The sequence below is a fragment of the Microcaecilia unicolor genome, chromosome 6 (genome assembly GCF_901765095.1).
Source record: "Microcaecilia unicolor chromosome 6, aMicUni1.1, whole genome shotgun sequence".
Taxonomy (NCBI): domain Eukaryota; kingdom Metazoa; phylum Chordata; class Amphibia; order Gymnophiona; family Siphonopidae; genus Microcaecilia; species Microcaecilia unicolor.
The window spans coordinates 294,369,251-294,383,818 of record NC_044036.1 but is presented as its reverse complement, the minus strand read 5'-3'; the positions used below and the strand labels follow the sequence as shown (position 1 = coordinate 294,383,818).

Genomic DNA, 14,568 nt, shown 5'->3' with positions numbered 1-14,568 from the left:
CTGTCACGCCAGATACACTTACTGAGTGTCACAAGCTACTTCAAGTGAACTGAAAATGCCATTACCAAGGATGAGCTTGGATTAAGGTGGGTAGGATTGGGAGCCGCTAGCTCAGACATCCATTTGGGAAGTTGACCTCTCTGCACTTTCCTATTTTAATTGTATTTACTGCTTCTGTATTTTTCTTACCTCATAAGAGCCTTTTAGAGTATAAATAAAGGAAGGGGATGAGATATAGCAAACGAGGCTGGTTGGGGAGAAGGGCATCATGTGACTTTCTTCCATATAGTAGGTTATATTCTGGCACTGGTTGTTCTTCAGGTGATTCTAGCGGAGTACAAGGAGTCTGGGAAGATGTATGCTATAAAAGCTCTGAAGAAAAGGGACATTGTCAGCCGTGATGAGATGGATAGGTGAGTTCTGTTCAGACCTTGTGATGCAACCTTTGTGAGTGTGTATCTTTGTGGGTAGTTGTCAGATTTGAAAGACTGTCTTCCTGCTTCTTCTTGGTGGAAAAAGGTAGGGCAGAGAGAGCCCATGGCTCTACAGTTTGAAAGGTAGAGATGGAGATCTTTCCTTTTTTTATGCAGTACATGATAGGACAGTGCTGGAAGTCCCATGAGAAGTATCTTACGCAGTGGGTTTGTCTTGAATTTTGCTTTAAGATATTTGTAGCTGATTCTTAAATCCTTTTATTCTTGGCAGCTTGCTCTGCGAGAAGCACATCTTCCAGCTAGTGAATAGGTGTGGTCACCCATTCTTGGTGAATATGTATGCTTGTTTCCAAACACCAGAACATGCATGTTTCCTGATAGAATACACACCAGGGGGTGACCTCATGGGGCAGATTCACTGCAAGGTATTCTCTGAACCAGCAGCAAGGTAAGGGCCCTGACAAGATTTGTTTTGGTGGGAGTGAGTAATAATGGAGCTGGAAGGGGATGTGGGCAGATCACTTGATTATCCACTTGATTATCCACAAACCTCTATTTGTTTGCATTATGCACACACAGATTTACAATATTTTGCTTTATATACCATGATTGCCTTTCTTTCCTTCTCTAGATTTTATTCTGCTTGTGTTGTTCTGGGCCTCCAGTTCCTGCATGAAAAGAAAATTATTTACAGGTGCAAAATAAAATACATCTATTCCTTATGTCAGGCGCCAGCGCATTCCGAACCATTTCTTGGACTCGCCACTCTGCTCTACATATCTTTGGAACTCATCGCTTTCTCTACCCTCTTCCCATGTCACTTGTGGGCTTGACACTCTCCTCCATATCTCTGTGGAACTCATCATTTCCTCTAATCCCTTCCCATGTCCCTCATGGGCTCACTGTTTTTCTCCATAACTCTGTGGAACTCATCACTTCCTCTACCCCCCCCCCCCCCCTTCCCATGTCCCTTGTGGGCTCACTATTTTCCTTCAATCTCTTCCTGGTAGAGATCTCAAGCTGGACAATCTGTTGCTGGACACCGAAGGTTTTGTGAAGATGGCTGACTTTGGGCTGTGCAAGGAAGGTGAGTACTATTGTCGCACAGTAGGAATGAAAATGAGTTGCTTTGATCCTCTGACATCCTCTTCCTTATGGGGTATTGTGACTGAGGGCAGGGCAGGCTCATGTGAGATTCCAGGTAAGTCTTCTTTCCTCCCACAGCCTTATACTATCATCCAGATCTCTTGTCATGCAACTGACTATTGCTCACATCTTTTCTGTTGGGGCTGAGAAGTTAGCTATTTCAGCTTCCTATTAACAAATATATAAAGTTGCGACAGTCTCCTATGTGTCTGACACAGCTGAGGCTCTCCAGCTTGCACTATGGTGTGTGAGAGGGACATGGGGCTTTGTATGTATGTGAGAAAGGGGGTATTGTGACTGTCTGCTCCATGTGTGGAAGATATGACTTTTTCCTGTGTAAGACATGGAACTGTAATTGCCTCACCTATGAGGAGGGATGTGGCTGTGTGTGGGAAGGATGTGGCTGTGACTGCCTTGTCTCTGTGGGCATAGGAGGGGGATGCAGCTGCGACTACCTCCGCTCTGTGTACATGTACGGTACTTTAAGTAAATTGCATAGAGTAGGATCAGACTTAATTTATATGCTTTAGTGGACTTATGTTGGTGACTGTGATATTTCTCCCTAGGAATGGGTTTTGGAGATCGAACAAAAACATTCTGTGGTACTCCAGAGTTTCTGGCCCCAGAGGTTCTAACAGATACCTCCTATACTCGTTCTGTGGACTGGTGGGAACTGGGAGTACTTCTCTATGAGATGTTAGTTGGAGAGGTAAGACATTGCACCGTTTACACATTGTCATGGTGGTAAGGTCAGATAAAGACTAGTTGGTCCATCTAGTTTACCCAGTAACTCTTATCCACATTTACTCTAGAGATATTCCTGCTGCCCAGCCATGTAGTCTCTGTCTGTAGTAAATCAGTTCTTATCCAGGACATTTTTTTTGTCATCTTCCTCCAATGTACTTCACCATAAGAACATAATCATTGCCATACTGGGACAGACCGAAGGTCCATAAAGTCCAGTATCCCATTTCCAATAGTGGACAATCCAGGTCCAAGTACCTGGCAAAATCCCAAGTAAAACAATTTTCCAAATACTTAAAAACAATTACTATTAATTCGCTTATTTTAGGACAGATTAAATACAGGAGGAAAAAGCCTCAACGAACTTCCATAGCAAACATCGCTGCTAGCTCTAGTCTTATCATTGGCACAAAAAACCTTCTATATATTTGTGCTCAAAAATTTCCATGTATCAAAAAAAAATATCCACTTATCTTTTGGTAATAACTTCACTATGTCTTACATATAGAAATGTCCCTGTCCAACGTTGGCCAGTGTTTTGTTATCGTGGATAACTGCAAAACAAACGCTATGTGAAACTCTCATATATCATGCACACCAAGTTAAAAAGTGAAGAATCATTATAAAAGTCCCTCTCCCCCCCCCTGCTCACCTCCAGCCACCCATGTCCTGCGACCCTCCCCCCCCCTGCTCATCAAACCCCCTCGCCACCTGCAGCTGCCACTGGTAATGCTGTCCGGCCGCTGCTGCTTCTCCTGTTGAGCAGCAGTGGCTGCTAGAAAAAGCAATAAATGTTTTTAAACCTGAAACGCGGCACCGTAGACAGCCACCAGGCATTGGCTGTCGGCTCTGCAGCCGCTCCTCCTCTCGCCTCTCATGTCACAACTTATGCTGTGCTGTTCTGACAAGTCCTACCAAAGCCTTCCTGCTAACAAAACGTGGCGGCTGTTTATAAAAAAACACAGACTTCTTATTCAATCAGATCTCTCCTTTCAGTTCTACTAGTCAATCACATTAAATTAGAAAAAATACAGTACAGTCTCCATTATCTGACCTGTGATCCGACAGACCCCCCTGTGACATCACCGTATCGCTGTTAAGATGCGCACAGCTTCTCTTTTCATTTTCTGGCATTGCACAGAGGGAAATTTCACACCTGAGACAATTAGTTTCAAACCTGGGACCCTGCTTTTACTGCAAAACTGCACCATTGTGCCCCAGGACCCTGCTTTTACTGAAAATAGGGAACTCTGTGCCTTTGTTTATGCATTGTTTGTGGACAAACGGCACTCGCTAAAGTCTGTAATGACCTGTTCCTTGGCAAATCCAAAGGTCACTACTCCATCCTCATCCTCCTCGACCTATCCGCCGCTTTTGACACTGTCAATCATGATTTACTTGTTGCCACACTGTCCTCATTTGGGTTCCAGGGCTCTGTCCTCTCCTGGTTCTCCTCTTATCTCTCCCACCGTACCTTCAGATTACATTCTCATGGATCTTCCTCCACCCCCAACCCGCTCTCTCCGGGGTGTTACTCCAGGGGCAGTGACGTGGAGGTGAGAGGAGGAGCGGCTGCAGAGCCGACCTCCAATGCCTGATGGCTGTCTGCGGTGCCGTGTTTCAGGTTTAAAAACATTTATGGCTTTTTTTCTGTTTGTAACGGCCGCTGCTGCTCAACAGGAGAAGCAGGACAAGGCCAAACAGCGTTACCAGTGGCAGTTGTGGGTAGCGAGGGGGTTGATGTGCCCGGGGGGGGGGGGGGGGGCAAATGGCAGTGAGCGGTGCACTCACAGCTGATTCGCAGGCAGGGGGAAGAGTAGGGAAACACGTGGAGCTGTGAGTGACGTCAGCCTGGCTACGGAGCCTAGCTCAGCAACTCCAGGCGCCACGGACACAGGCAGCTACTTTAGAACATTGGAGGTGAGAATTATTATATAGGATGATGCTGTGCCAGTGCACCCAATCTTGATGCCGATGCTGGTTCCACGCTGAGTTCTGAATCCCCTGCCATGCTCGATGCTGATGGTCTATACAGAACCAAAAAGTTTCTCATGCAGGACTCTGCAGTTTTTAAGGGTCCTGGCTTGCATGTGTCAAGCAGCGGCTGCACTGTATGGTGCTCTGGACCCAAGCACAGAACATATCAGTTATGGGGGTCTGTGCCTGAAATAGTTCTATTGTGTTGAGTACACTTAAAGCCACTCGGCACCCTCATTGACATGGAGGGAGAAACAGCCGATGCAAAGTCAAAAGGCTATATGGTCCAGGGAGCTGGAGTAGTCGTGTATCCAAAAATGGTTGATGGTTTCTGAGCAAAAGATGGGCTCAGAGGCCCCAAAGGCTGATAAAGGAAAAATAATTGAAAAAAATGACTTGACTTAAATTAATATAGAAGGAAAGAAGAATGTGAAGAAAAAATATCCCAAAAAAGGGAAGGCACCAAAAAGGTCAAAGTTTGACACGCTGAAGAGAGATTTTAAAAAACAACCTTTGCTCTGCCGATAGACTGCTGGTCCTGTGGGATGGGAAGGCACCCATGCATGTGCAGTGGGGGCACTGCCTCAAAAATTTAAAGTGACAGTGTACCTGGCAGTGTCTACATTGGGCTCCGTGGTTGATGACACCCTGAAACTCCTAGGCCAGGGATAGGCAACTCCGGTCCTCGAGAGCCGCAGGCAGGTTAGGTTTTCAGGATATCCACAATGAATATGCATGAGAGAGATTTGCATACCATGGAGGCAGTGCTTGCAAATCTATCTCCTGCATATTCATTGTGGATATCCTGAAAACCTGACCTGCCTGCGGCTCTCGAGGACCGGAGTTGCCTACCCCTGTCCTAGGCGTAACAATTGATCGCAATCAGATTGATTTTCGGTAAGGCGAAATATGAAAGTGCCAGACCCCTTAGAGAGAGGCTGCATTGGCTCCCACTGAAGGATCGTATTACATTCAAGATATGTATCTTGGTTCATAAGATCATTTGTGGAGATGCCCCATCCTACATGTCAGACCTAATTGACTTACCAGAGAGAAATAACAAAAATTCATCATGCACCTGCTTAAACCTTCACTATCCCAACTGCAGAGGACTTAAATACAAATCTATACATACATCCAGTTTCTCATACATCTGCACACAACTATGGAATGAATTACCAATCGCTATAAAAATAACACACGACTTGACAATCTTCCGAAAATTACTAAAGACTTACTTATTCATCAAGACGTACAAAAAAGATTCCCCATAACGATCTGACTCCCAAATTATTCCAATTACAACTATTACCGAACCCTCCTATTTGTTCATCTTAATTACATCCTCATGACTGAACTTTATATCTTGTCCTGATATCATTATGTTATGTTTATCAATCCACTTCCAATCCTACATGATTTACTCATGCACTCTTATTTGTAACAATTGTAAAATTATTATTCCGTTAATATGATTGCTATGATATTCTTATGCTCCTATCTGTATCTTTATTCTGAAATTCTTATTCTATAATGTGTATATGTCGTCGTAACATTTTGTAAGCCACATTGAGCCTGCAAATAGGTGGGAAAATGTGGGATACAAGTGCAGCAAATAAATAAATGACACCCACATGTGAGAATATTATGCCTACTTGTGTGCTCAGAGAAAGACAGGTGATCCAATTCTAATAAGCAACATCCCACTTTTAGTCCACTCCTAGTGCCCCTCTCCTCCTGTTTCCAATCTTAAGGTTCCTCAATAATCTAAATGGCCACCAATGTCAATACGGTTGTTACAATGGTGGTCCCTATAGCCATTCCCAAAGAAACCCCAGTGCATTCAGCAAGGAGGTGTGTGTGGCTGTTTGAGCATTGAGCACTTGTTCCACTAGGACAGTGATGGCGAACCTATGGCACGCGTGCCAGAGAGGACACGCGGAGCCCTCTCTGTTGGCACGCGCGCCGCCGGTCGCCTCACCCGAAACTTAGCCCTCCCTCCCACCCGGCACCAGCCCGCCCGGCCTCCATCCCTCCCTCCGAACCCGAAGAAATTTAAAAGTCTTCCCTTGTCCGAGTAGGCCGCGTCAGCATCAGCAGTAGCGGCAGCGAAAAGCGTGCTGCTGGTTCGTCGCGTCTTCAGCCTTCCGTCTCTCAAGCTCTCTGGTCCCACCCTCATTTCCTGTTAGGGCAGGACCAGAGAGCTTAAGAGACCGAAGGCTGAAGACGCGCCAAACCAGCAGCACGCTTTTTGCTGCTACTGCTGATGCTGACGCCGCCTACTCGGACAAGGGAAGACTTTTAAATTTCTTGGGGTTCGGAGGAAGGGAGGGATGGCAGGCTGGTGCCGGGTGGGAGGGAGGGAGGAATGCTTGATGCCGGGTGGGTGGGAGGGTGCCCTGGTGCACGCTGGGTGGGAGGGAGGGAGCAGGCCTGGTGCTTGGATGGGAGGGTGGGTGGCCTGTCTGGTGGGTGGCCTGTCTGGTGGGTGGGTGGGTGGGTGGGAGGCCTGCCTGCTTGCTTGCTGCTGCTACTTGGGTGGGTGGGAGGCCTGGTGCTTGGATGGGAGTGCTGGGTGAATGCATGGCCTGGTGCTTGGGTGAGAGGGAGGCAGGCCTGGTGCTGGGTGGGAGGGAGGGAGGCTTGGGTGGGAGGCCTGGTGCTTGGGTGGGAGTGCTGGGTGGGTGCATGGCCTGGTGCTGGGTGGGTGGGAGGGAGGGAGGCTTGATGCTGGGTGGCCTGGTGCTGGGTGGGAGGGAGGCCTGCTGCTGGGAGGGCAGGGGGGAGAGGAGGGTGGCTGGACATGGGCGGCTGGAGGGGAGAGGAGGGTGGCTGGACATTTGTGGCTGGAGGGGAGAGGAGGGTTGCTGGTCATGGATTGAGGGCAAGAAATGAAGAAGAAAGGAGGAAAGTAAAGAAATAAATGGAAAGGAAGCCCTGGAAACAGAGTTAAGAGAACAGATAGCAGCAGAATCAGCGACTAGGACCAATATGGATAGAAAAACAAAATCACCAGACAACAAAGGTAGAAAAAAATCATTTTATTTTCATTTTAGTGTTTGGAATATGTCCAATTTGAGAATTTACATCTGCTGTCTTATTTTGCACTGGGTATACTGGAGCTGTAATAACTTACAGAAATGATTTATAATGAAAGAAAATCATGTTATTTTTTTCTCCTATACTAGTATAATATTTTCAATGATGTTTGTTTATATGCGCCAAGGCTGGTGTAAGGGGGTGTGGCTATCATGGGGTGGAGTCATATGTGGTGACCCCGCCCATAATGAGTACCGGCACTTTGCGATGAGTAATTAGATTTTGGGTTGCTGTTTGGGCACTCAGTCTCTGAAAGGTTCGCCATCACTGCACTAGGACTTCAAATTAGTGTGCTAACTTCCTTATCTTGTAGGATGGATACTCATTTAACACCAACCCCACAGCAGAGACAGCATTTAAACTGATGAATAAATGAGAGAGGGCTGCAGTCAGGGCTCTAGAAAGGAAAGGGCAGGTTCAGATCTGGGGAAGTAGTTCTGGGTCTCCATATGTGCTTGTTATCATACCTACCCTTTTAGTTAGATTATTTGATACAACACCCAACATACAAATAACAAAATGGCTTAAAAAAAGAGAAAGACAGGAGTGATGCCTGTAACACAGGCACTTTTCAGGTTTAGTTTCTTGTATAGGTAAAGTAGAATAGATGTTATACTGCTCTTTTCAATAAAGGATAATGTGTTTTTTTTTTTTTTTTTGGGGGGGGGGTGGTTCTTATTTACAGTGAAACTTTTTTTTTTATTAGACTAACTGAATATATCAGGAGCTAATATCCCCTTCTTTAGGTATAAAGAAAATTTAGTAAATTATACTGTATAATGTAGATTATTCTGTTTTACCAGTCCTTGTGTTCCTTGTATACCAGATCTGAAATAAAGCAATATCCTGTTCATTTGGTTCTATTTACTGTATGGCAACGCACCTCGAATCTTTCTTCCTTGTTGTAGTGCCCCTTTCCTGGAGATGATGAGGAAGAGATGTTTGACAGCATTGTGAATGAGGAGGTTCATTACCCCCACTTCCTTTCCTCACAAGCCATGTCCATCATTCACAAGGTAAACTATCCATGCATTTCTTTCAGGAATCCCCCATCTGGGATAATTTCCTGCCTGTGCTGTCAGCTGCTGTTTCTTCAGTATTGTCCATTTCATTTACATGTTCACTCTTCCAGCTTCTCGAGAAGACTCCTGAACAACGTCTTGGTGGGGGAGAGGAGGATGCTCAGGAGATAAAACCCCAGCCCTTCTTTAAGGTAGATATCAAACATTTTCTATGGTGCTCGTTTTCAAAGCAGATGGATACCTCAAAATGCCTAAAAAAATAAAGTCCATCTGCTAAAAACATCCAAATCTCTATTTTGGAAAGTCAGAACTGGACATTTCACACTGCAGTTCATCCAAATAGCAAGGGGGCATATTGTGGCCAGGACTACGGAGGGCCCAAAAGTAGGACATCCAACAGCAGTTTTGGAACAGGGAAGAAACTTCCATGTCTCAAGGACGTTTTTATCTAGACCAAGTTGCCAAAAAGGTGCTCTTACTGAGCGGCTGACCACTGGAGGGATTAATGCATAACACCCTCCTTAATCTCCCACTCCAGTGGTTGCTGTCCTCCTTCCTCTCCCTTGAAAGTGAAACAAGCCCTGTCAGCTGCAGCTATTGTAGACATTCTGAACAAAGCAGAAAGCAGGTCAGTTATAAGCTATAAGTGGCAGTTGCTTTTATTTTTATCATCTTGACTGTAGTACTGCTGTTAAGTGGACAGAACAGCAGTCCCGCGACCAGTCACCTCTTGCTTACGTCACTCGACTCTACCTAATAAACGGCGCCTGTTCCGGAGGCATTCTACCCTGCTATTACCTACCTACTGCTGGATTTCAACATGCACTGTGTAAGTGGCAGTTGTTTTTACAGTAAAAGTCTCGATTATCCGACCTAAACAGACATAACACCCTAGGACTTGGTCTGATCATGCCCCCATTATAGTTCATCTGGTGCTATGTGGTGGTAAATCCTCTTCCACTCCCTGGTGCATGCGGGATGCTCTGCTGAATGACCCGGGGCACCTGCAGCAATTAAACAAGCACCACTTAGATTATTTATACTTAATGATACTCTTGATATGATCCCTTGACCTTCTGGGAGTGTTTGAAAGTGGTGATGCACAGGCACCTGATTTCCCTGCTGGCCTGTGTCCATAAAGACAACTGCCAGAGGGAGCAGCAACTCTGAGATGAAATCTCTTCTCTGGAACATCTCTAAACGGGAGCAGGGCACAACAAGCTATCAGGCTGCTTTACACAAAGCTAGATTGGGCCTTTATGATTTAGAGCTTACTACTATAAAAGACCATCTGAATTGCACTAAACAGGAATATTTTGAGTTAATAATAAGGTGAGTAAGCTGCTGGCCCTTAAATTTAAGCATCAGATGATCAAGGACAATAATGTACAAAGGATGTAGACATTCAGCAGGCCTTTTTAGCTTTTTATATACTCCCGAGGTTACCCCAATATGTAAGCCATTAACTCATTTCTGGCTGGTGTATTTCTCCCAGAGTTAACCCCTTTAGAGGTCAAGGCTCTTTCTGGCCCCATCCAATTAGTTGAACTGCTGTGGGCTATTAAACTGCTGGAAAGGCTCGGGGTTCTGATGGTTTCAGCAATACATTGTATAAAAAATGTAAAGGTATTTTGGCCCCACTGCTCACTGGGGTTTCTAATTCTATTGAGGAAGATATAGTTTTGCCCCATTCATGGCGTCTAGCCAGGGTAACAATACTTCTTAAGCTGGACAAACCCCCTCATCTTTGTAGCTGCTATAGGCCTATATCTTTACTTGGTAGTGATTATAAGATTTTTTACTAAAATATTGGCTTACAGATTACAAGAGGGTACTACCCAACTTCATCCATGATGATCAAGCGGAATTTATTGAGGGCAGGCAGACTTGATAACACGAGGAGGACTTTACACCTTATAACTACTGCAGAGCAGGGATAGGGCCCAGCTATTATGGTATCTCTGAATGTGGAGAAGGCCTTTGATAGTATATCTTGGCCTTTTTTGTTGGCAGTCCTACAGAAAATTGGCCTGTCAGGGCCTTCTCCGCATCGAATACAGGATCTATAAATATCCTTTAGCAATGTAAAAATTAAATGGCACCTGTATATAAGTAGTGCTATACTGGGACAGACCAAGTCCATAAACCGCTACTAAACGGACTTGGAAAGATCCAAAATTCCAGGAATAACATGTATAGAATGTTTGTACGTTTGGGAAGCTTGCCAGGTGCCCTTGGCCTGGATTGGCCGCTGTCGTGGACAGGATGCTGGGCTCGATGGACCCTTGGTCTTTTCCCAGTATGGCATTACTTATGTACTTATGTACTTAAAGGTCCATCAAGCCCAGCATCCTGTTTCCAATAGTGGCCAATCCAGGTTAAAAGTACCTGGCAAGATCCTAAAACAGTACAGTACATTTTATGTTGCTTATCCTAGAAATAAGCAGTGGATTTTCCCCAAGACCATTTTAATAATTTTATTTATTTGTTACATTTGTATCCCACATTTTCCCACCTATTTGCAGGCTCAATGTGGCTTACGTAGTACCGTAAAGGCGATCGCCAATACCGGTATGAACACATACAGAGTGATGTTGTGGTAAAGTTCATGTGTGCTATACACATTGGGGAGTCGTAAGGAGGAAGAGTTAAGTTATGTCCAGTACGAGCTTTGGTTTCGTTATGCTGCAGGGTTAAGGCATTTAAGTTGGATCGTTAGGGTATGCCTTTTTGAACAGGTTAGTTTTTAGTAGTCGCCAGAAGTTTAGGTGGTCATATGTTGTTCTCACGGCGTTTGGTAATGCGTTCGCTTATATATGAGAAGCTGGATGCATAGGTTGATTTGTATTTGAGGCCATTGCAGCTTGGGTAGTGGAGATTTAGGTATGATAGTAGATGACTGCAGAAAAAGACCTGCACGGTCCATCCAGTCTGCCCAACAAGATAACTCATATTTGCTGCTTTTTGTGTATACCCTACTTTGATTTGTACCTGTACTCTTCAGGGCACAGACCGTATAAGTCTGCCCAGCACTATCCCCGCCTCCCAACCTCCTGCCCCTCCTCCCAACCACCGGCTCTGGCACAGACCGTATAAGTCTGCCCAGCACTATCCTCACCTTCCAACCATCAGCCCTGCCTCCCAACCACTGGCTCTGGCACAGACCGTACAAGTCTGTCCAGCACTATTCCCGCCTCCCAACCAACAGTCCCGCTGCCCACCACCGGCTCTGGCACAGACCGTACAAGGCTGTCCAGCACTATCCCCGCCTCCCAACCACCAGCCCCGCCTCCCGATCTTGACTAAGCTCCTGAGGATCCATTCCTTCGGCACAGGATTCCTTTATGCTTATCCCACGCATGTTTGAATTCCGTTACCGTTTTCATTTCCACCACCTCCCGCGGGAGGGCATTCCAAGCATCCACTACTCTCTCCGTGAAAAAATACTTCCTGACATTTTTCTTGAGTCTGCCCCCCTTCAATCTCATTTCATGTCCTCTCGTTCTACCACCTTCCCATCTCCGGAAAAGGTTCGTTTGCAGATTAATACCTTTCAAATATTTGAACGTCTGTATCATATCACCCCTGTTTCTCCTTTCCTCCAGAGTGTTTCTGGTAGGTAGATCTTTGAGGTCTGTCATGTAACTCGGGGCTTCGCCGTGGATGATTTTATGAACCAAGGTGCAGATTTTGAACGCAATATGTTCTTTGATTGGGAGCTAGTGCAGTTTTTCTCTTAGGGGTTTGGCGCTTTTGAATCGTTTTTCCAAATAGAAGCCTGGCTGCTGTGTTTTGAGCAGTTTGGAGTTTCTTTATGATTTGTTCTTTACATCCCGCATAGAATCCATTGCAGTAGTCTAGGTGGCTTAGTACCATAGATTGTACCAAGTTGCGAAATATTTCCCTCGGGGAAAAAAGGTTTCACTCATTTGAGTTTCCACATTGAGTGGAACATTTTCTTTGTTGTGGCTTTCACTTGGCTCTCTAGCATGAGATTTCAGTCGATTGTAACTCCGAGCATTTTCAGCTGTCTGAGATAGGAAGGATGTAGTCTGGTATGGTTATGTTGGTGGTTTGTTCGTGTTGTATTGGGATGAGAGGATGAGACGGTCTGTGTTCAGTTTTTAGTTGAGATGCATTCGCTCATGAGTCATGATGTTCAAGCTGAGTTTAATTTCATTGGTGATTTCTGTTAGATCATGTTTGTAAGGGATGTATATTGTGACATCATCTGCGTAGATGAAAGTGTTAAGGCCTTGATTGGATAGGGACTTGGCTAGTGGGATCATCATTAGGTTGAAAAGGAGCGGTGATAGTAGTGATCCTTGAGGTACTCTACAGTCTGCTTTCCATGGTGGTGATATGTTTGAGTTTGATTTCACTTGATATGTTCTAGTAGTTAGGAAACCCTTGATCCAGTTAAGTACACTTTCACCAATCCCAAAGTATTCTAGGATGTTTAGTAGTATATGATGGTTTACCATGTCGAACGCACTAGACATGTCGAATTGTAGGAGAAGTACACTTTTCCCTTTTGCAATTTCTTGTTTGAATTTGGCTAAGAGAGTGATTAGTACTGTTTCGGTGCTGTGGCTGGAGCGAAATCCTGATTGTGATTCGTGTAGTATTGAGAATTTGTTTATGTAGTCAGTAAGTTGTCTGGTTACCATGCTTTCCATCAGTTTGACTACTAGTGGGATAGATGCTACTGGGCGGTAGCTGGTGATATCGTTTGTTTTTTTTTCTTGGTATCTTTTGGTATTGGGGTAAGTAGGATGTTGCCGTTTTCCTTTGAGAAGAGACAGTCTTGAAGCATGTAGTTTAAGTGGGATGTGAGGTCTGTTATGAAGCAGTGGGGAGAGTGAATGGACTTTTCTTTTAGGAAGCTAGCTAAACCTTTTTTAAACCCCGCTAAGTAACTTCTTTTACTACATCTCTGGCAGTGAATTACATGTTGAGTGAAGGAATATTTTCTCCAATTCGTTTTAAATTTATTCCTTTGTAGCTTCATTGCGTGCCCCCTAGCAATTCACGTCTACCCATTCCAGTCCATTTCCTGGATCACCTCTGGAACCTTTTTAAATTGGCGTTACATTGGCCAGCCTCCAGTCTTCTGGTACCATGCTTGATTTTAAAGATAAATTACATATTAACAATAGTCCCACAAGTTCATTTTTCAATTCTATCAGTACTCTGGGATAAATACCATCCGGTCCAGGTGATTTGCTACTCTTCAATTTGTGAAATTGCGTCACTACATCCTCCAGTTTATAGAAATTTCTGTTTCTCAGACTCGTCAGCTTTGAATGCCATTTCTGGCACTGTTATCTCTCCCAAATTTTCCTTGATGAAGGTGAAGATCAAATTCATTTAATCTCTCCGCTATGGCTTGTGTCTTCACCTGAGTGCCCTTTTTTACTCCTTGGTATCTAGCGGTCCAATTGATTCTTTTGCCGTCTTACTATGTTTGTTTTTTTTTCCTCCAGTGCAATCTTTTTTTCAAAGTTCCTCTTTGCCTTCCTTATCAGCGCTTTGCATTTGACTTGCCATTTCTTATTATTTTCATTCAGGTCCTTCCATTTTCTGAAGAATTTTCTTTTAGCTCTAATAGCTTCCTTTACCTCACTTTTTAACCATGCCAGCTGTCGTTTGGTCTTCCTTTCTCCTTTTTTAATACACAGAATATATTTGGCCTGAGCTTCCAGGATAATATATTTGAACAGCATCCACCTCTTTGAACTTTCACGGGGCACGAGGCAGGATTATGTACTCTTCCCCCTTGCTGTTTGCTTTAACCATTGAATCCTTGGCCTGTTTAAATTTGCACCTCTCCCAATATAACAGGGATACCCATTGGAGGAACAGTCCATAAAATCATGTTGTTTATGGATGATATACTTTTGATGTTGACCCACCCTCAAGCCTCTCTGCAAGCAGTACTTTATATCTTAGATTCTTGTGGCCGGGTCTCTGGATTTAAAATGAACCTACAGAAATCTGAAATTTTAAATCTTACAGTGCAGCCAAAGGATGCCGTGTCCTTTAAAGCACTCTTTCCTCTTCCACTGGGCCACTGGATCGATCAAATATTTTGGTATGTTTTATTAGTTTATTTCAATAAGATAAAGCCCTGGCCTTGTAGATCA

The 14,568-nt window shown here is 44.5% G+C and overlaps 1 protein-coding gene across 4 annotated transcripts in view; it reads left to right on the top strand.

Moving 5' to 3' along the window:
• The window catches only part of PKN3 (protein kinase N3), a 107,081-nt gene that overhangs the window by 63,862 nt on the left and 28,651 nt on the right, over positions 1–14,568 (top strand). For 2 of the 4 annotated variants that reach the window (XM_030207911.1, XM_030207908.1), the window contains exons 15-21: positions 322–413; positions 706–882; positions 1,066–1,128; positions 1,445–1,521; positions 2,147–2,289; positions 8,309–8,416; positions 8,533–8,613. In XM_030207911.1, coding sequence (XP_030063771.1) covers positions 322–413; positions 706–882; positions 1,066–1,128; positions 1,445–1,521; positions 2,147–2,289; positions 8,309–8,416; positions 8,533–8,613 — 741 coding nt within the window. The remainder of the gene's footprint in view (positions 1–321; positions 414–705; positions 883–1,065; positions 1,129–1,444; positions 1,522–2,146; positions 2,290–8,308; positions 8,417–8,532; positions 8,614–14,568) is intronic. The other 2 variants (XM_030207909.1, XM_030207910.1) reach the window with 2 other exon arrangements.